The 22484-nt window shown below is 34.1% G+C and overlaps 1 protein-coding gene across 2 annotated transcripts in view; it reads right to left on the bottom strand.

Annotated features, from left to right (window-relative positions):
* Positions 1-7593: 7593 nt before the first annotated feature.
* The window catches only part of LOC133329442 (facilitated trehalose transporter Tret1-2 homolog), a 34165-nt gene continuing 19274 nt past the window's right edge, over positions 7594-22484 (bottom strand). For both annotated transcript variants that reach the window (XM_061537916.1, XM_061537915.1), the window contains exons 2-6: positions 15361-15475; positions 15143-15289; positions 11108-11293; positions 10799-11043; positions 7594-8364 (exon numbers count right to left, since the gene is read on the bottom strand). In XM_061537916.1, coding sequence (XP_061393900.1) covers positions 7594-8364; positions 10799-11043; positions 11108-11293; positions 15143-15289; positions 15361-15475 — 1464 coding nt within the window. The remainder of the gene's footprint in view (positions 8365-10798; positions 11044-11107; positions 11294-15142; positions 15290-15360; positions 15476-22484) is intronic.

Genomic DNA, 22484 nt, shown 5'->3' with positions numbered 1-22484 from the left:
ATTCACAATTTCATTATCAAGGTCATGGATGGACAATAAACGTATTTGTAGACGCACAATACTAATTAGTATGCAGCTCGCAAATAAGTTTTGGCGGCACATGTAAATGACCGGCCAACAAAGTATCTGTCTATGCACGCACGATCGCTAATTGTTATTGAAGCAATATTGATTTTAAACAAATTTGTCATATAAATCTAGAGTTCGAAAAACAAAAATTAATTGCGTACAGGTCTACGAAATTTTATTTAATTACATTGGAATCGCATTTTCATATCATATACCTCTTTTAATCGAGAATTAAGCATGTTCGTCCATTCATGCATATATGTATGTAAAAAAAGTAGAGATCGTAAATATTATTCAATTTTGAAGAAACGGAACACAGTTCATTCTTTGAGATTAGCAAAATTCGGTTCCCATTCAGATGTAATTCAAATAAATATATTTTATTCCGACTGCATGTAAATATTGCATAAAGGCACAATTCGGACGGGATCGACTATATAATACTCTTCACCACATTTTATATATTCAGAAAAACCAACCAAAAACCAGTAAGGAAAGTAGTAAAGTCGGACGGGGCCGATTATATGATACCCGTCACCACTTTGGTATATTCAACAGATGGGCTCCTAACAGACGTCGCATTTTTGAAGGGCCATTAACATGAAATTAAACATGTCATTCTGCAACCTATACTAAATTTTGGTCAGATATAGAGTTGCTTCTTGCAATGGGACAAAATTATGTAAATAAATTTAAAGCAAAATATCGAAATCTAAACCGATCGAAACTTGTCACATGTTAGGTTACTCTTATTTCAGTATGTTTTTTGCATTCAGCCACATTTTGAACTCTTCATTTACTTATAAATCCAAATTTCGTGCAAATCGAAGGATATATGGAGACTTTGGTGCACCATTTACATAAAATCGGACGAAAATATATATATGGGAGCTATACCTAAATCTGAACCGATTTTCACGAAATTTAACACACATCGTTCTAGGCTTAATTCAGATGCTATGCCAAATTTCGTGCAAATCGAAGGATATATAGGGACTTTGGTGCCCTATTTACCTAATATTGGACGAAAATATATATGGGGGCTATATCGAAATCTGAACCGATTTTCACGAAATTTATCAAACATCGTTCTAGAATTAATTCAGAACGCTGTGACGAAAATATATATGGGGGCTATATATAAATCTGAACCGATTTTCACGAAATTTAACACTCATCGTTCTAGAATTAATTCAGTATTCTGTGTCAAATTTCGTGCAAATCGAAGGATATATAGGGACTTTGGTGCACTATTTACCTAAAATCGGACGAAAATATATAAGGGAGCTATATCTAAATCTGAACCGATCTTCAGGAAATTAAACACACGTCGTTCTAGGCTTAATTCCGAATGATATGACAAATTTCGTGCAAATCGAAGGATATATAGGGACTTTGGTACACAATTTACATAAAATCGGACGAAAATATATATGGGAGCTATATCTAAATCTGAACCGATTTTTCCCAATTTCAATAGGGTTCGTCCTTGTGCCAAATAAGTGAACTGTGCCAAATTTCATCCAAATCGGATCACAAATGCGACCTGTACTTTGTTAACAAAAATACATGGACGGACGGACATGCATAAATGGACTTAAAACGTGATTCTATGCATATTATCAAAAGGAACCATGTGTCTATCTCGATTCCTTTTGCCTGTTACAAACATATGCACAAAGACATAATACCCTGTACCACAATGTGGTGAAGGGTATAATGAGAATAGTAAATAATCAAGGACACAAACCACTAAAACCTAGGACAGGCTACAGCAGACCACTCATATACATAGCTGGAATAAAAACAATGAAATAATGGACAAAACTAACAGAAGGACTAATCGAGTAAGATGTAGCAGACAAATTTTGCCCACAAGAGGAGTGAGAAAAATCTGTATCTGATCCTGGATAAATAGACGGTATTGGGTAAATACCCATTTGTGTGTAGTTACCACTTACTTGCTCTAGTTGGATTTACAGCGCTTTGACTGTGGCAAAACCAAACCAAAAAATCCTTCAATCCTCCATGACAAGTCCCAACCCCTCTAAATCTTATCAAATACATTACCCCTTTTACATTATATTCCATTTATTTTATTATCACTACATTCACATGTTTCACAATAGGATTGCAATTATCATTTCTATATTCCTCCTGAGATTGACACATAAATTTCCGATTGAGGGGCGTTTTCCATAGACATTGCAACAATATGCATATTTTTTTTGTTGCATTGTTCCCCTCTGATAAGAATGGAGGAGGTGTCATTCCGATGATGATGTTGTCGGTTTTGTTGTACCCTAGGGTTATCATTCGATACAAGAATTTTTATTCGTACGATGATTATTTATAAAATAAAATAAATGATTGATATGAGATTGATAGACGACGCCAGATTTGTAAAAAATGTTCCATGAGGGAAATTGAAAATTTTTTAAAAATATGTAGTGATAATTTTGAGGAAATGGCGCAGTTTAGGTCAATTGTTATATTTGTTAACTGGAAATGTTCGGTTTGATTTGTAAAAGAGCAGCTGTCTAATACAAATGGAGGGGGTGGGGCATATTTTGACAGGTGTATCAAAGTACAAAAATCGGAATCATTCTTCTACATTGTTGCTTGTAAAAAATGCAGTTACGAAAAAAATCACAAAAAATATATTTTCACATTTTTGTAGGAAATAAAATAAAAAATTCAATTATAGTATTTTTATCAGCACATCAAGTCGGATTCAATATTTCCTGCACTCTGACGTATACGCATTTAAGATGTTATACAGCAACATCGTATTGGCGATAACATGACGATAAATCATAGAAGCGCCTAAAACGCACTTTAAGCAAAAAAAAAAAAATCATAAAAAATATTTTTAAAATTTTATTTTTTATCGCTTCCCCTTCGTGTAACGAGGTCAATGTAAACATTAACGACATTTGAGAGCCAATTGAATGCTTCAAGCAGAACATTAATCAAACGAGATGAGTTTTAGAATTTAATTTTATTTTACAATTATATTTGTAGTTTATAATTGTTTTTATTTATATATATTTATAAATTTAATTGATAAGGAAAATAATTAATTTAACAATAGACATCTAGAAAATTAATAATTAAGTGATAATACAATTAAATATTTAATTTTACATAATAATAATAATAATCAAATCAAAAAAATTAAACACAGACAGGGCTATTCAAAATTAAATTTGTAATAGGGGAATTTTTGAAAAATATTTTTTTATTAAATTCATCGATTTTTTAAAGAATATTTTTTCAAGACCTATACAGGCGTGGATTTTTTAACGAATATTATTTCAGGGACCAATACAGGCGTGGATTTATAAAATAATTTTTTTCAAGGACCAATACAGGCGTGGATTTATAAAATAATTTTTTTCAAGGACCAATACAGGCGTGGATTTATAAAATAATTTTTTTCAAAAAACCAATACAGGCGTGGATTTATAAAAGAATTTTTTTCAAGGACCAATACAGGCGTGGATTTATAAAATAATTTTTTTTTCAAGGACCAATACAGGCGTGGATTTATGAAAGCATATTTTTTTCAAGGACCAATACAGGCGTGGATTTATAAAAAATTTTTTTCAAGGACCAATACAGGCATGGATTTATAAAAGAATTTGTTTCAAGGACCAATACAGGCGTGGATTTATAAAAGAATTTGTTTCAAGGACCAATACAGGCATGGATTTATAAAAGAATTTTTTTCAAGGACCAATACAGGCGTGGATTTATAAAAGAATTTTTTTCAAGGACCAATACAGGCGTGGATTTATAAAAGAATTTTTTTCAAGGACCAATACAGGCGTGGATTTGTAAAAGAATTTTTTTCAAGGACCAATACAGGCGTGGATTTATAAAAGAATTTTTTTCAAGGACCAATACAGGCGTGGATTTATAAAAGAATTTTTTTCAAGGACCAATACAGGCGTGGATTTATAAAAGAATTTTTTTCAAGGACCAATACAGGCGTGGATTTATAAAAGAATTTGTTTCAAGGACCAATACAGGCATGGATTTATAAAAGAATTTTTTTCAAGGACCAATACAGGCGTGGATTTATAAAAGAATTTTTTTCAAGGACCAATACAGGCGTGGATTTATAAAAGAATTTTTTTCAAGGACCAATACAGGCGTGGATTTATAAAAGAATTTTTTTCAAGGACCAATACAGGCGTGGATTTATAAAAGAATTTTTTTCAAGGACCAATACAGGCGTGGATTTATAAAAGAATTTTTTTCAAGGACCAATACAGGCGTGGATTTATAAAAGAATTTTTTTCAAGGACCAATACAGGCGTGGATTTATAAAAGAATTTTTTTCAAGGACCAATACAGGCGTGGATTTATAAAAGAATTTTTTTCAAGGACCAATACAGGCGTGGATTTATAAAAGAATTTTTTTCAAGGACCAATACAGGCGTGGATTTATAAAAGAATATTTTTTCAAGGACCAATACAGGCGTGGATTTATAAAAGAATTTTTTTCAAGGACCAATACAGGCGTGGATTTATAAAAGAATTTTTTTCAAGGACCAATACAGGCGTGGATTTATAAAAGAATTTTTTTCAAGGACCAATACAGGCGTGGATGTTATAAAAAAAGTTTTTTCAAGGACCAATACAGGCGTGGATTTATAAAAGAATTTTTTTCAAGGACCAATACAGGCGTGGATTTATAAAAGAATTTTTTTCAAGGACCAATACAGGCGTGGATTTATAAAAGAATTTTTTTCAAGGACCAATACAGGCGTGGATTTATAAAAGAATTTTTTTCAAGGACCAATACAGGCGTGGATTTATAAAAGAATTTTTTTCAAGGACCAATACAGGCGTGGATTTATAAAAGAATTTTTTTCAAGGACCAATACAGGCGTGGATTTATAAAAGAATTTTTTTCAAGGACCAATACAGGCGTGGATTTATAAAAGAATTTTTTTCAAGGACCAATACAGGCGTGGATGTTTTAAAAAATTTTTTTCAAGGACCAATACAGGCGTGGATTTATAAAAGAATTTTTTTCAAGGACCAATACAGGCGTGGATTTATAAAAGAATTTTTTTCAAGGACCAATACAGGCGTGGATTTATAAAAGAATTTTTTTCAAGGACCAATACAGGCGTGGATTTATAAAAGAATTTTTTTCAAGGACCAATACAGGCGTGGATTTATAAAAGAATTTTTTTCAAGGACCAATACAGGCGTGGATTTATAAAAGAATTTTTTTCAAGGACCAATACAGGCGTGGATTTATAAAAGAATTTTTTTCAAGGACCAATACAGGCGTGGATTTATAAAAGAATTTTTTTCAAGGACCAATACAGGCGTGGATTTATAAAAGAATTTTTTTCAAGGACCAATACAGGCGTTGTATTTGGCGAACCGGTAGAGCTGGAACTCTTAAATTTGAGATGAGGGTCACTGATGGAGTGTAGAATTTTTTGGAAATTCGAACTATAAGTATCCGAAAAGTACTAAAATGTACAAAATTTAGTACAATTTCGTAACATGTGAATGGAAAGAACTTAAAACTTGAAATTTGGAATGCGGGTTGAGAAATTTGGAATTCGGGTTGAGAAGTAGGGTCGATATAAGGAGATAGTTTTGAAAGCGTGTACTCATGTGTACAAAAAGTACTACATGGTACTATATTTGGTACAATTTGAATTTGGAGGTACAAATCGAGCTGGAATCATGAAATTAATATTACCGTCGGAGTGTAGGATTGGGATATGAACGTAGTTTTGGAAATTTATTACATATGTGTACGAAATGTACTATAATCGGTATAGTTTGAGTTTGGGTGAATCGATAGAGCGGGAACAATGAATTTTGGAGCCAGGATCACTGTAGGGGGTGTGGGCTTGGGGTCAGGATTCAGTGTAAGAAATTAGTACTTATGAGTACTATGTAGTACTAAATTTAGTACAATTTGAATGTTAGGTAAACCAATTGAGGTGTATGGTTAAGATATGTAAGAGTTTTAGAATTTGTACTACTGTGTACTAAATTTGGTACAATTTGAATTGTGGGTGAACCGATAGAGTTGGAATCCAGAAACTTGGATTTTGGATCACTGTGGAGGTGTAGGATTGGGGTATGTAAGAAGTTTTAAAAATTGGAACTACTGTGTACTAAATTTGGTACAATTTGAATTGTGGGTGAACCGATAGAATTGGAATCCAGAAACTTGGATTTTGGATCACTGTGGAGGTGTAGGATTGGGGTATGTAAGAAGTTTAAAAAATTGGAACTACTGTGTACTAAATTTGGTAAAATTTGAATTGTGGGTGAACCGATAGAATTGGAATCCTGAAACATAGATTTAGGTTCACTGTTGGGTTAAGGTTTGGGTTACGTAGGAAGTTTTGGAAATTCGTACTACTGTGTACTAATGACACCAAATTTAGTATAGAGGTAGATTTCTGTTGCGGTCGGAATGGGTGTGTAGGGTTGAGATATAGAGGTAAATTTGAAAAACGTACTATATGAGAACATATGTACTAAATGGTTCTAACATTTTAATAATGGTCGATATAGGTTTTTAAAGACATCCCACATTCGCTAACGAAGTAGCGGGTATATGTTAGTAAAGAATATTTTTTTCAAGGACCAATATAGGCGTGGATTTATTAAATAATATTTTTTCTGAGACCATATCGGCGTGGATTTATTAAATAATATTTTTTTCTGAGACCATAGCGGCGTGGATTTTTTAAAGAATATTTTTTCAAGGACCAATATAGGCGTGGATTTTTTAAAGAATATTTTTTCAAGGACCAATATAGGCGTGGATTTTTTTTAATAAATAAATAAAACAAATATTCTGGTCCCATTTTTTGTATTTATTTATCATTTATTTTATTTTCATTCATGTCTTTTTGGGACACCCTGTATAAAATAAATAACTTAAAAGTATCAATCAAAATAATAAAAACTAAAAATCAAATAATAACAATTTAAATATTTAAAAAAAACTATAGTCTGATAAAAATTACATTAATAACTACTCTAAGAAATGAACCACCAGGAAACAATTTATTCGATTTTTTTTTGTCAATAATGTGGAGAAGGAAAAGTAAATTCCTGAGTTTTGTATGAGTGCATTACAGAAAAAAATGTTTCCAAATGATTCAAATATACATCTCTAATGGCCATACTACAACTTAAGAAAAAACAAAAACCCTTATTGGTGGAAGGCTAAAGAAGGCGAACTGGATTGACTCATCCTTTCATATTCCTGCCACCAAAAGAGTCCTACATCTATTTACGTACATTTATATTAAATTTATATATTTTTATATATATAATATTTATTTATTTTCCAATATTTATTTTAAATCATAATATTTAAATTTTTTTTTGGTATCGAGCTGTTTTATTTACAAGCTACAGAAAAAAATCTCTAATAAAAAATAAATTCTTTTAATTTACAACTAATCTCTAAAAAAATTATTTAAAAAATAATAACCCCCTCAAATTTCCGATCGCTCAAACCCCTTATTTATTATCCAACCAGGATTGAATTTGTGACGAACTCTTGCCCTTTGTCTCCAGGACCATAAAGGCCACATACATTGTGGCGACAAACATACAGAATGCGAAAAACCAAAATGTCATATCCGAACCCCAGGCCGTAATCATGGAACCAAAAGTTTTCGTAACCAAAAATACCGAAAACCAATTGGACATGACAGTCAATGCCACAGCTGTAGCCTTAACATCGGGCAAGAATAGTTCACCCATCATAAGCCATGGTATGGGACCATAACCCACCGAGAATGTAATCATATACAAGACCACACACAGCAGGGGTAGCCAACCAATCGAAGAGACATCCTTTCCATCATCTTTCATATCGAAATAGGCACCCAAAATGGCCAAACAAATTGTCATTATGGTACTACTAAATATCAGCAGCGACTTGCGTCCAGCCTTCTCAATCATCAGCGACGAGGTAAATGTCATTACGACCTGTACAAAACCAACAATAATGGAGCAAATGGAGGGGTCCAAAGTACTACCGGCTGACTTGAAAATTGGTACGGTGTAGAAAATCACAGCATTCACACCGGAGAATTGTTGGAAGAACATCAGGAGCATGGAGATGATTAGGCCATTGCGAGCAGCTCTTATACGGAAAACATCGGAGAAGGAAGCATTACCACCGGCCTGATCCAATTCGCTTTGGATTTGTTGAATCGCAGTGCGAGAATCACAATAACGACCCCAAAGCCATTTGAGGGAGAGAGCAGCATCACCACGACGACCCTGGAAGAGAGAAAAACGAAATAAATAATTTTTTTCAAGGACAATAATAAAATTTTTATAAATAATTTTTGAAAGGCTATTATAGACGTGAATATTTAAAAATAATTTTTTCAAGTACCAATATGGACGTGGATTTTCTACAGAATATTTTTTCAAGGACCAATACAGGCGAAACGGCTGAAGCTAGAATCTTGAAATTTTGAGTGAGGATCACTCTTGGTCCAAAGGTGACAGATAAGGCTGGGTTTTTGGAAACTCGTACTAGAACGGTACGAAAAGTACTAAATTTGGTATCATTTGTATTTGGCGAACCAGTAGAGGTAGAACTGATTTGGATTGAGGGTCACTGATGGAGTGTAGAATAGATGTAGCAAAAAACTTTTTGGATATTCAAACTATAAGTATGCCAAAAGTACTGAAATGTACTAAATTTGGTACAATTTCGTAGCATTTGAATGGATTTAGCTAAAAACTTGGTACGAAAAGTACTAAATGTGATACCATTTGTATTTGGCGAACCGGTAGAGCTAGCACTCTGAAATTTGGACTGGTGGTCTCTGATGGAGTGTAGGATAGGTGTAGCAAAGGGTTTTCGGAAATTCGAACTATAATCCTAAATTCGAAAAGTACTAAACTTGAAATGTGCAATGCGAATTAGGGTTGAGATGTAGAGTCTATCCAAGGAGATGGTTTTGAAAGCGTGTACTCATGTGTACGAAAAGTACTATATGGTACTATATTTGGTACAAATTTAATCTATACTAATAAAAGAGTAAAGTAATTGACTGGCTGACTGATTTAACGATTCATTAACGCCCAGACAAAACGGCTGAAGCTAGAATCTTGAAATTTTGGCTGAGGGTAACTCTTGATCCAAAGGTGACAGATAAGGCTGAGTTTTTGAAAATTCGAACTAAAAGTATGCGAAAAGTACTGAAATGTACTTAATTTGGTTCAAATTCGTAGCATGGGAATGGATGGAGCTAAAAACTTGAAATGTGGAATGCGAATTAGGGTTGAGATGTAGAGTATATTTAAGGAAATTGTTTTTGAAAGCGTGTACTCATATGTACGAAAAGTACTAAATCGTACTATAATTGGTACAATTTGGATTTGGGTGAAGCGATAGAGCTGGAACAATGAAGTTTGGAGTTAGGATCACTGTAGGGGTGAGGGATTGGGGTCAGGATTCAGTGTAAGAAATTAGTACTTATGAGTCCTAATTGTACTAAATTTAGTACAATTTGAATTTTAGGTGAACCAATAGAGCTAGAATCATGAAATTTGGAGTCAGGAGCACTGTTGTGGTGTAAGATTGAGATATGTAGGAAGTTTTAGAAATTTGTACTAATGTGTACTAAATTAGGTACAATTTAAATTGTGGGTGAAGCGATAGAGTTGAAATCATGAAATTTTGATTTAGGATCACTGTGGAGGTGTAGGATTGGGGTATGTAGGAAGCTTTGGAAATTAGTACTATTGTGTACTAAATTTTGTACAATTTGAATTGTAGGTGAACCGATAGTGTTGGAATCCTGAAACTAGAATTTTGGATCACTGTGGGGGTGTTGGTTTGGGGTAAGAAGGAGGTTCTGGAAATTCGTACTACTTTGCACTAAATTTGGTACAATTTGAATTGTGGGTGAACTGATAGAGTTGCAATCCTGAAACATGGATTTAGAATGACTGTGGGGGTGTAGGATTGGGGTATATAGGAAATTTTGGAAATTGGTACTATTGTATACTAAATTTGGTTCAATTTGAATTGGATTTAGGATGACAGTGGGAGTGTAAGTTTGGGGTAGGAAGGAGGATTTGGAAATAATTACTACTGAGTACTAAATTTGGTACAATTTGAATAGTGGGTGAACCGCTAGTGTTGGAATCCTGAAATTTGGATTTAGGATCACTTTGGGGTGTAGGATTTGGTTATATAGAAAGTTTTGGAATTGGTACTACTCTGTACAAAATTTTGTACAATTTGAATTGTGGATGAACCTAATGGAGTTTGAATCTTGAAGCTTGGATTTAGAATCACTGTCGGGGTGTAGGATGGGGTATTTAGGCAGTTTTGGAAATTCTTACTACTGTGTACTAAATTTGGTACAATTTAAATTGTGGGTGACCCAATAGAGTTGGAATCCTGAAACTGGGATTTAGGATCACTGTGGGAGTGTAGGTCCTTAGGTCCAAGGCGTGGATTTATTAAAGAATATTTTTCAAGGACCTTAACAAGGCGTGGATTTATTAAAGAATATTTTTCAAGGACCTTAACAAGGCGTGGATTTATTAAAGAATATTTTTCAGGGCCCAATACAAAGCGTGGATTTTCTAAAGAATATTTTTCAGGGTCCAATACAAGGCGTGTATTTTCTAAAGAATATTTTTTCAAGGTCCAATTCAGGGCGTATGTTTTAAATTGTTTAATGCTTACCTTTTTCAATAAATAAGTTGGTGTCTCTGGCAAAAACAACATTCCAATAAACAAGGCGACCGGAACCAGCAAACAAAGCACACTCAACGTAGTCCATGTGACCATTGCACCAATAATATACACAAGCAGAATACCAATGGACAATGTCAGCTGGAAGAGGGTACCCAGTGTGCCTCTTATACTACTTTCAGCAATTTCCGAAATATACATGGGAGCAACAACACAGAAACTGCCAGTAGCCAAACCTGTAAAAACAACAACAACATTATATATGGAACCAAAAAGGATATTTGGGTTTCAAAATCTTACCAATTGTAAAACGAGCGAAGTAGAGAACCGTAGCCGAATTAGCAAAAATAGTTGCTGTCCATGCCACAATAAAGGGTATATCCATAACCAGAGCGGTGTAGCGGCGTCCAATATAATCAGCAATGTAACCTGTGGGTAAAGCGCCCAGAAAGGCCCCAATAGCTAGTAAGGAACTAACCCAGGTTTCTAGAAATATGTAAAAAAAGAAGTTAATAAATAAACTGACATCTATTACGGAGGCGACTTTAAAATACCAAAAATATGCAAGGTCTAGCAAATTAGGTTATTCTTCAAAAATACTGAAAATGTGTCATATCCCTTATATGGGGTTTATGTCAAAATATGAGGCCACGTCTTTAAAATGCTGAAAATGGGATGGAACCTGTATATATTTTCGGGACTAATACATGCGTAAATGTTCGAAAAATAATTTTTTTAAGAACATGCGTCAGGAGTAGTTTTTTAATGAATATTTTTTCAAGGACCAATTTAAAAAATATGTTGTTCAAAAACACTTAAAATCAAAATATGGACTAACATTGAAAATTTTCCGTAGAAGGATTTTTTATTAATGACTTTAAAAAGCTGAAAACTCAGATTTATCCCAAGGGTAAAGAGTAAAATCCCCATTCGGTAATGTATAATATGAAATAACAGCTTTTCTGGGAAAATTTGCTTGGTTACCAAAATGTTATAACATTATATTTAATTACTGAATTTTTGTCGAGTATTACTCTTGATTACAAAGTATTGGTAATGATTTTTTTTTTCAATTACATGAACATCTAAAATTTGTCCCTATTTCAAGAACTAACCAAATAATGTTCGATTTAATTATCGTCTATCACAAGATAATTTCTATTGACCAAGTCATATTGACTTCTTATGAAAAGCCTTTATTGACGTAATAAGTACTTAAAAAATATTTCCAAATGAAAAAACAACAACGAAAATAAATAAACTCATATATTTTTTATGTAAGGACTAGTAAAAATGTCGTCCGTTAGTATACAAACTGCACGGCGCCAATATTTCTGATCTTTCCGCAATTCCGTCAGCGAGTGGGCGCTCCTATATTGATGTCGTAATTTACGAAGATCTAAGACTTTTAAAATACGATTTCGAGAAAATTCTACATAAATTGCAGAAATAGGAAGGAGACGTTCATAAGAATACCGAATATGAGACAAATTCAAATAGGGAGGGATCCTTATATGGTATTTTTATCAAAACATAAGTCAACAACAGTAGAAGTCCACCAATACCACACTTTAGGGTAAAAATTTGGCGAAATTGTTCCCAGGCCCGCTTTTTAGCTCCATAGAAAGTTACAATTAATTGGTAGTTGTGTAGATTATCTTATGGTCGGCCCCGGTCTACTATATAATAGTCCAATTACCTTTCTCTTTCAATTATATTGCGACTGACATATATTTGCAATGATAACCTACTTTATTGGAACTTTATTATACTGCTGCGACTTCCGATGTAATGAAAAAAAAATGTGATCATAGAAATCTTTGGATCAAATCCGTTTCAGACAATTTAAACTCGATTGACAAATGTCCGTCCCCCTGTCTGGCTGGCTTTTGCGCACGTTACCACTCGAAGAATGTAACCGAATTCATTCAAAGGTCAATATTGACACCATAAACTATCTTAAGGTTTTGATTGATTAGACCCTTGTAATATTAGGTCAGATCCCCTTCAACGTGTAAAATATGTGTTGTTCTACATATAGTAATTACCTCTAGAGCGACTAGAAGCATCATCCCTAAATAACATTTTAACATCAATGAAAAATATAGGCGTCATCCTTGACCATAACTGGAACTTCATGACATATTTCAAAGCGAACAGCCTTCCGCCCTGTAGTATAATACTAAATAATATCTTAACACATAGACCCCTTTAAATAATTACGAATAATTCCCACACCCAAGTACATAGAACAATATAATTGGTATCAATTTAAAGGCCAACAACTCCTCTTTGATATACTATGAACTTCTCGGGTTTATGTCCTTCGGAAATAAATATATACGCTCCAGAATACAACATTTGTAATCCCTCACCCAAAAGTCTGAGTCCATTTGACCCGCTAAATATTGTCCGATGTTTATCAAAATTGTCATGCTTGTTCTTTGGCCAGATTCCCTTCCCCATGTAAAATTTTGTGATGTTCGGCTCTAGAGCGAACAGAAAAACAGAAAAAAATAAAGTTATTGGTTCATTTGATCCCCCTAATATTATCCAATCATTGCCAAAATAATATTGGTATTATTTAACCACAACCCGTCCTACGTGCAATACTTCCTGATAGGATATCAGCTGCCGCCTGTGGTTAAGCCACTGTGAGGTAGGCCAAATGGCAGGTACTCACAATAATTTCTCTAGATACTGTCCCTATCAACTAGGTAAATGTTAATATTCATCATATCATCCCGAAATTGTACTCTTTACTGGTGTCGGCCCATCGAAATATAGTGCTCGACAGAAATTATGACTTATTCAACCCATTTGTATAATGAGGGGATATACCGTTTGATATGACGAAAATGTGTGTCATCGAAATGTCGATTTTAGACCCCATGACCACTTTTTATTAAAAAGGTTAAATTTGGCTATTAATTAAATTTGTTATTCAATTTGCACTACCTCGAAATATTCATCAGAGACGCCTTAAGGTATTTTGAATACCCATCACATGATGGAGGGTATAAGAATTTGGAGCCGATCGAACTAATTGATGTTTCACATGTCAATGATTTAATATATTTTTCACCTGTTACTCCTCAAGCGTCATTCTGATTATATTGTATAAATTTATTATCCATCTTCATTTCCTTCTTTTAGTCTGCTTTTGTATGGGTTCCTGGTTCGTTAGGTTCCACAGCCCTACGTTACTTATGTGTTGATCTTGAATATTCTGCGCATCATCCTGAGGCATTTGTTTATGAACACCTGAAGTTTTTGCGTGATTGTGTTAGACACAAGCCAGATATCACTGCCGTATAACATAATCGATTTTTATGGATTTCATATATACGTACACTTCTGCCTTTATAAATATATAATAATTCGAACTATTCCTAAATAACATCCTGAAGTTTGGAAATTATACCCTCTCGCTCAAATGGATTCAACAATAGTGTGAATAGAAAAAAATGTATCCACACGCGTTGCACTTTTCTTTTAATATAACAAAATTCTAATAAGTATCTCCCAAGTGGTCAATTGTTACACACAAATAAAATATATACATGTGTATTACACACAAACATATGGACAGTCAACTTGAAACGTTGTAATCACACAACTCATCAACCGCTGATTGCACTTTAGTGGCTATCACTCATCGGCCAATTGAAGGCAAATGGAAACGGTTCGTAATAGTCTCAAGAGTCGGGATGGTTGGTAATGGAAATGAATGCCAATGGCAAAGTCGACGCCACACTAATAATAAAAATAGGATAGTTCAGGTTCAGTTGGTCAGGAAGAAGAAAACCACAACAAAAAACTAAATCATAGTGCAATCATATTTCTTGCACAAATAGAAGGGTTGTAGTCATCAACACCCTGAACGGAAGAAGAATGACACCGATAAATCATTGCTAACCACACAAAGTGGAACGGCTGCACTTTCTAACGCCCTGCAATATGGATGTATGTGGTTTAATGGGCGAAGTAGTAATTGTTGTTGCAAAAAAGTAAATAAAACACTTGAAACTGGCGTCAACTGTCATAATTGAATTGACCGTCAATGTTTGAATTGTTGTCATTTATTGTCAACAGTTGCAATGATTGCATGGCAAAACTAATAAAAACCTGGCATTAGGGAACCACTTGACTAGGAATCAAATGAGAAGTAGGTGGGGATATGGAAGGTATTAATCATAACTATTTCATTGGAATTGATTTGTAGCCTTTAATATTTTTATGATCATTTAATGTATATTTAAGACCCACCCACTAAAATCTGACAACACTTCAGAAGGGGGATTGCAATTTGGATTTATGATATTATGTACTTACGCTGACTTAACGTCAATTGCAGTTGCGATGAAGAACCATCGGTAGAATTATTTGCAGTGGTATTAGCATTTGGATCCTCACTAATCTGTGGCAGTACTGGGGATGTCCAAGCTAATGCAGTACCAGCAGATACAGCACCCAAACAAACTAAGGAGAGAGGGGGAGAGAGACATTTTATTATTTTGACAGTGTTAGGGGGATTTAGAGGGTTTACTTACCAACCATGGCTGCAAAATATTGCATTTTCTTTGATGTCTTAACGACCCCATCTTGCAGGGGGTCATATAGCATGGGATTCCGTGAGCTGGGGTCATTGTCTTCTTGACTAACAGTCTAAGAGAGGAAAGAAGAAAAATTTAGTGATTTTTAAGAAAGAATTAAAGAAATTATTGAAATACAGATTATGGGTCCCAGAAAGGAGAAAAAATGATTTCAACTTGCTTTTATAATATTTGTAAAAAAGCATATATTCCTCTCCAGACGAATTTCACCCGCAGCCTCCTGGCCTCTAATAACCAACATTGACATCAACACATGAGGATAATACAAAATAGGTATGGCAGGAGATAGCGCCACCCATAGTAAAATATTAACACCGAATTATGGGTTAAGGATTCGATACCACCGGGGGAGGAAAAATTCTTTCAATGTGGTTTCCAATATTTGTAAAAAGAGGCTTTTGTCCCTTTTCTAGCGAAATGTATCCGAAGTTCCCCCCATATTCAAATATCAATATCGTCATCAACACATGAAGAGCAAATGTTTCTAGAAAACGATAGGTCGCATCACCTAGGACAAGCTGCAGCAGACCAATCATGTATTTAGCTAGGGGAATAAAAAAAAACAATAATTGACCGAAATAACAAAAGGTTTAATGTTTTGTGGAAGTCCTGTGATCCCAAATGAAACTGAAATAAGTTTTCGAAAAAATTAGAAGTATGGGATGTATCGGATCAACTTTTGGAATAGTCTCTATAACCAAAAAGAGTCCATTTTCGGTACTTTATACTCATTTTCCAATCGAAGGGACTGTAATTGGCATCTAGGGTTAATATATATTAGGTTGGGGAAAAATAAATCCCTTTTTTAATGTAATTGGTTTAAAACAGTTATGGACGATGTTACGACTGCTAACATGCTGGTCAACTATGCGAGGTGCATCTTTAACATCAAAAATTCCTGAACGGAATCTACGAAACCAACATTGCGCATAAATGGCTGTTACAGTATCGGAATCATAAACACCATTCACAATTTTAGACACTTGACTTGCATTTTCGCATTTGTCAAAGAAAAACTGTAAAATGTATCGAGTTTTCTCTTTGTTCACTTCCATTTTTAACACCCTGTAACTCACAACTGAATTCACCAAACAAAAAACAGCAAAATAATTTTTTACTCCAAAATATCACCATTCCAACGAGCATAAATCTGAAATTGTTTGATCGATACTTTACAATAAATCTATCAGTACTGCCATCTGCCGAAAAAATAATGGATTTCTTTTTCCACAACCTAATATATGTTGGTGGTCCTAGGGGTATTTTCCAACCAAAGTGTCTGTAATTTGGCATCCCAGTTTTTTTGAAGGCAAAAACAGCTGCCCAGAATATTTTAATTACGAGTCAATCATAGCCTCCACATTTACGGAATGTTAAAGGTCCTAGGCGAATTTTCTATCAACTAATTCTAGGAGGTAAAGTGATTAGTGATTCCCAGAGGATAACATATATCCTAGAAAAAAATGCACATAACCCATATATAAAGTTCTATGATGATATGTCCGTCCTAAGATGTTTATTATTGAAAATGTGATATATCAGTCCAGTACCCCATATACCGCTTTTCAACCAAATTTACTATAATTTACCAAATTTACCAAAATTTACAGACCACATAAACCGGTACCACTCATTTAATTCAATTTTTCCAAACTTTGCACATCTTAATTTTTCTTCCAAAAATTAGTTTAAGTTCGATGATGGGTATCGATATCGGTCCACTCCTTCTGGTACCTCCCCCACAAAATGGTCAAAATTATGCTAAAAATTAATTTTATAATAACATGCAAACGGACCATCCGATTTTTACAGAACTTTGTGCAACCTATTATATCAAGCCTAGATCAAGTAGGAAGATGGAATCCATTGGTCCACTGCTTCTGGTATCTCCCCCACATAGGGTTAAAATTTTTAATATATATGAATCCAATATCGGGCGAATGGAATGTCCAATTAAAATAAAACTTTGCATAACCCATTATCTTTACCATGAATAGATTAAGTTTGAAGATGGGACCCATTGGTCCACTCCTTCTGGTACCTCCCACACAAATTGTCAACATTTAATTAAACATATACCTTATATAAAACGAATTTTAAATCCTGTGTATAACCTCCTCCGCAAAACATAGGGTCCTCACCCTAAATATCACCGACTGACACTTTTTTACTTCTTTTAATTTAATTTTATAATTTTAGTTGGCATTGGGTGAAACATTTTCCCTCCCAAAATGATCAGGTCAGGCATGTCATCAACCGAAATGTACGTTATTACATATTTTTGGTTTTCATTTTTAAAAGTAATTGGTCCATGTGTAGTCCCCATAGAATGGTACCCCTAATTTTTGTTATATGCATTCATACATTACATTTTCATACCAAAAAACCTTGCCTATATAAAAGCTCAATACTGGTCCAACCGAAGTTACCATACGTTAGCATTACGAAGTAGCTGTAACTTGTTATTTTTTGTCCTTAGTGTCTAAACATCTTCACAGAACATTTTCAATATGAGTCAAAGTTCTCCGTAGCCCCCATACAAAGGTCTGTAGTTTGGTATTTCGTTTTCTGCTGATAGAAATTTACCATGACATAGCAGTCAAATGAGACTAAATCGATTTTAGGTTTTTTGATTGTCCACCTCAGTACCAGGAGGATAATTATTTCCCGCCTTGAAAGAAAAATTACGATGTTCATATCCATTAAAGGACATTTCTTAATAAATATTTTCATGCTGTCGAAACACGATCTTTCGATGAGGTAAATTTGATTGTATCAAAATGTATACACCCTGAGGGTATAATAAAACCAGCAGTCAAAATAGGAACGTACGTTTAAATTCCTTTCAAAGGAGGTGTCAACGACGAATAATCTATAAGCCTATCGGCGATAAATGTCCATGTAGTACCAATATCAAAATAATTCCGACCATTAGACCGAACATCATATATTTTGGGAACTTGATAGGTTAGATTAAGTTGAAAAGAGCGGTGGTTTACAACACCCTTGTCCTTTTATAGGACATTCACTTAAGCCAGTGAAAGGTTATAGACAATGAGAAAATATTTTCATTCACACTAGCTTAGACCATTTAGTTCGTTAATATTATTATTTCTCAAAAACTGTGCAGCGGCATAGGAAATGTTTTAATATTTCGCCGCCTTCCCCACAAGTTCTGTTGTTCTCGCGCATCCTATCATGTAAAAATGTACTTGTAGACAGAAATATCGAGTGAGAATACCTGTCAGTCTGTTATTTTCCATTTTTAAGCCTTCAGATTTGTATAGTCTTATACGGCATTTACATTATAACTTTTTACCGGGTTAACCTACTTTATGAGGATTTATTTGGCATATATTCAAAGGAATTGAAAATTTAAACCCACTCGGTTAACCAAATCCGGTTCAATGTAAACGACCTTTTATCTTCATTTAAAACTCCCTATAATATTTCTGTGTTATTTCCTGACTTTTCAATTAAACTATTAATATTAGTGTTATAATTCAATTATTCACCGTTACTCAATTCTAGTGCGATGCCTTGCATTCCAACGATTTTTGTATGGAAATTCCCTTGAACCACTCAATTAGTTCCCTTTCCCACATCCTTGACAAGAATGTATCATCGATTTCGAATACAAATACGTCAAATACCATTCTCAATTACTAAACGTCAAGCGAAACAACTTCCGTCCGACACATGAAATACTTTTGGTCGGTGACATTTCTTTCCTTATTCTCATTCGAAACTATTTAGTATAGTTTTAATTAGACTTTGGACCTCCTGCCCGAAAAAAACTAAAATTGTAATCGATTCTAAAGTTCAAGTTTAGGAGACAAAAAGAAAATGCAAGACAACAATTGAAATTACAAAAAAAAAATACAAAATAAAAGAATACAATTTAGAAAAAATCTCAACAATGCACTTTAGCCAAACTAAGAAAATAACAAGAACAACAACAAAAGAAAAACATTTTAAAAATTTAACCAATTTACAATAAAAGAACAACAAAAAAACAATCGATAGGAGACAAAAAACCGAATATCAACTAAATTTAGCCACAATTTTTGGCATACCGCACGTGCTACGTAGCGATGAGGTAAAAAAACGTCAATGACTAAACGGCGCCAATGTGGGGTTCACTGTATGTGATGGCTTTCGAATTGATTGGGGTGTGTGACAAAATTTTAGATCTTCATAGAAATTGCATTTTTTTCTAATTTCTCTGCATTTTTTCTTCATTTTTATATGAAGTAAATAATTCATAATGTTTTTATTTATTATAATATCTAATTAAATTTTTAATTTTCTGTTTTTTTTTTTATTTCAAAACGCTTTGCATGGCATCTGCGCAGCATATTTGTCTTAAATCGGCCATATCTTTAGATTTTTATTTTTATAATAATTTGGCCCGCGTCCATGTACGCAGTTTCACTATAAAACAACAACTCAAAATAATGATGGTGTTTAAATGGCAGTTTTCATGCAAATTACACAATGCAACGAAATTTTGTGCATTTCTCAATATAAAACATGAAATGTGGATTCTTTCAACCAATAAGACGTAGTCCAAAAACTAAAAATGTTTTGGATATTAAGAAAAGTTGTTATTTTGCTGGTTACAATTTTTGTTTTATGGCCCACTTAGTTTGAAAATGAAACCTGGTGATATTTGATCCCATTCGTTTTTAAAGCTATTTTCAAGTGTCTCACGTTTCTGATGCTATAATGTTTAAACTTTTTCTTCAACATTGGCTACAAATTTTTAATAGGATTAAGATATCTACTATGAATGGGCGTTCGAAGTATTTGAGACATTTATTAAGGATGCAAAGTCTGGAATTTAGAACAGTATGTTTGAGATCATTATCCTGACCTTATTAACGTCGTTAATCAATGGGTTTTGATGACATTCTGTATTTTAGAAACACTGCGCTTCATTATTTTCGGTATCTCCCATAACAATGTGCATATATATATTACAATTGCACTCCGATTTTCTATCCATATCCAGTTTCCTGCATTTTTTTTTGTAAAATTGCACTGAATTCGATATAACATAGCGTTTCCAATACAATGCAAACAGCGCCATTTAGCTTTTAATTCACGAAACAGGATGTCTAATTTTATTGTACTACTAAAACTAAATGTCATACATTTTTTGACCGGATCAAAAGGCTCTAGTTTGAGCCACTTTTTAGTAGCCTGCATTGTCATGGTATATATACGATGTGCTCTTGCCGTGATAAATCACGACGAATAATATGAAAGCAAGTAAAAAAGTGTCAGTCGGTGTTGCCGACAGATATTATACCCTCATTCTATTATGCGGAGGAGATCTTCGGAGTTATAAACAGGTTTTATTATTTGTTTTATATAAGGTATATGTTTAATTAAAAATGTTTTGGATTTAATGTTGGTCAAACATATAACATTGACTCTTTTTTGTAGAATTTACCAGAGCAGAGGGCAGACGGGTCCCATCTTCGGACTTGATCTAGACTTGTAATTAATAGGTTGTGAAAATCTTGGTTCAAATCGGGCATTCAATTCGGCTGATATTGGATTTATAAATATTGAAAATGTTGACCCTTTGTGGGGGTGGTGCCAGAGAGAGTAGACCAATTGGTTCCATCTTCAAACTTGATCCATTCTTGGTAAAGATAATAGGTTGTGCAAAGTTTGGTTTAAATCGAACATTCCAATCGCCTGATATTGGATATATAAATACTGAACTATTGAGGGGGAGGTAGCAGAAGGAGTGGACCAATGGGTCCCACCTTCAAACTTGATCTGGTGTTGGTAAAGATAATAGATTGTGCAAAATTTGGTTCAAATCCGATTTTTAATTTATAAATATTGAACATTTTGACCCTCTGTTGCGGAGGTACCAGAAGGAGTGAACCAATAGGTCCCATCTTCCTACTTGATCTAGGCTTGATAAAGATAATAGGTTGCACAAAGTTTCGTTAATATCGGATAGTCCGTTTGCGTCTTATTATAAAATTAATTTTTAGCACAATTTTGACCATTTTGTGGGGGAGGTATCAGAAGGAGTGGACCAATGGGTCCCATCTTCAAACTTGTAATATAGGTAATATATTGTGGTAAGTTCGGTTCAAATCGGACATTCCATTAGCCTGATATTGAATTTATAAATATTGAAAATTTAAACCCTTTTGGGGGGAAGGTACCAGAAGAAGTTGACAATAAAGTCCAATCTTCCTACTTGACCTCCCTACTTGGTAATGATAGTTGGTTTTATAAAGTTTCGTTAAAATCGGATAGTTCGTTTGCATGTTATTATAAAATACACAATTTTGACCATTTGTGGGGGAGGTACCAGAACGTGTGAACCGATATACCATGTCTTCGAACATAAACTAAGTTTGGAAAAAATGTCAAGATGTGCAAAGTTTGGATGAAATCGATTATTCCCTTTGAGAGTTACCGTACGCACCAGCCAGACAGACGGACATGTGTAAATCGACTCCAAATTTTCTGAGACGGATTTGTCCAAAGGAACATGGTATCTAAAACCAATATTTCGATGAGGCAAATTTTCACCGTATCAAATTGTATATATCAAACCATATAAAAAATATGTCCTCTACAAATTTTAGTATATCATCCATTTCGTCCTCGTGCAGCATTATATTTGATATTAGGTTAAAAGTCAACCATTCCATATTTATTCACTGCGATGTTTCAGGTCACATTTTCCAGCTGTCACACACAGGGTGGGATGAAAAAACTGTAACCATCTGCTGTCATTTCTAAGCCACTCCTCCGGCAGCTGTTAAAATTATTCCAGTGACAGTGTTAACAAGCGGTCAAAAGCATTTTCCAGAAAAAACGTTATTCGTGATCGAATTCAGGCATTATAGTGTGATTTCTTTATATTTGGCTGGAAAACCACAAGTGGCTATAGTTAGAGCATTCCAGCATTTAAATGTGAATACATTTTTTGTGTGTCGTAGCTTACTGGTAGAGTGGCCCGACGTCAAGGAAGTGCACGGAAGAAAACAGTAACATCAGGAGAAATGGTTCGAAAAGTAAAG

The sequence above is a fragment of the Musca vetustissima genome, unplaced genomic scaffold (assembly GCF_032173495.1).
Source record: "Musca vetustissima isolate MV318-11 ecotype Yass unplaced genomic scaffold, APGP_CSIRO_Mvet_v1 utg27537, whole genome shotgun sequence".
Classification (NCBI taxonomy): Eukaryota; Metazoa; Arthropoda; class Insecta; order Diptera; family Muscidae; genus Musca; species Musca vetustissima.
The sequence above is the reverse complement of the archived record's forward strand: the minus strand, read 5'-3'. Positions and strand labels throughout refer to the sequence as shown.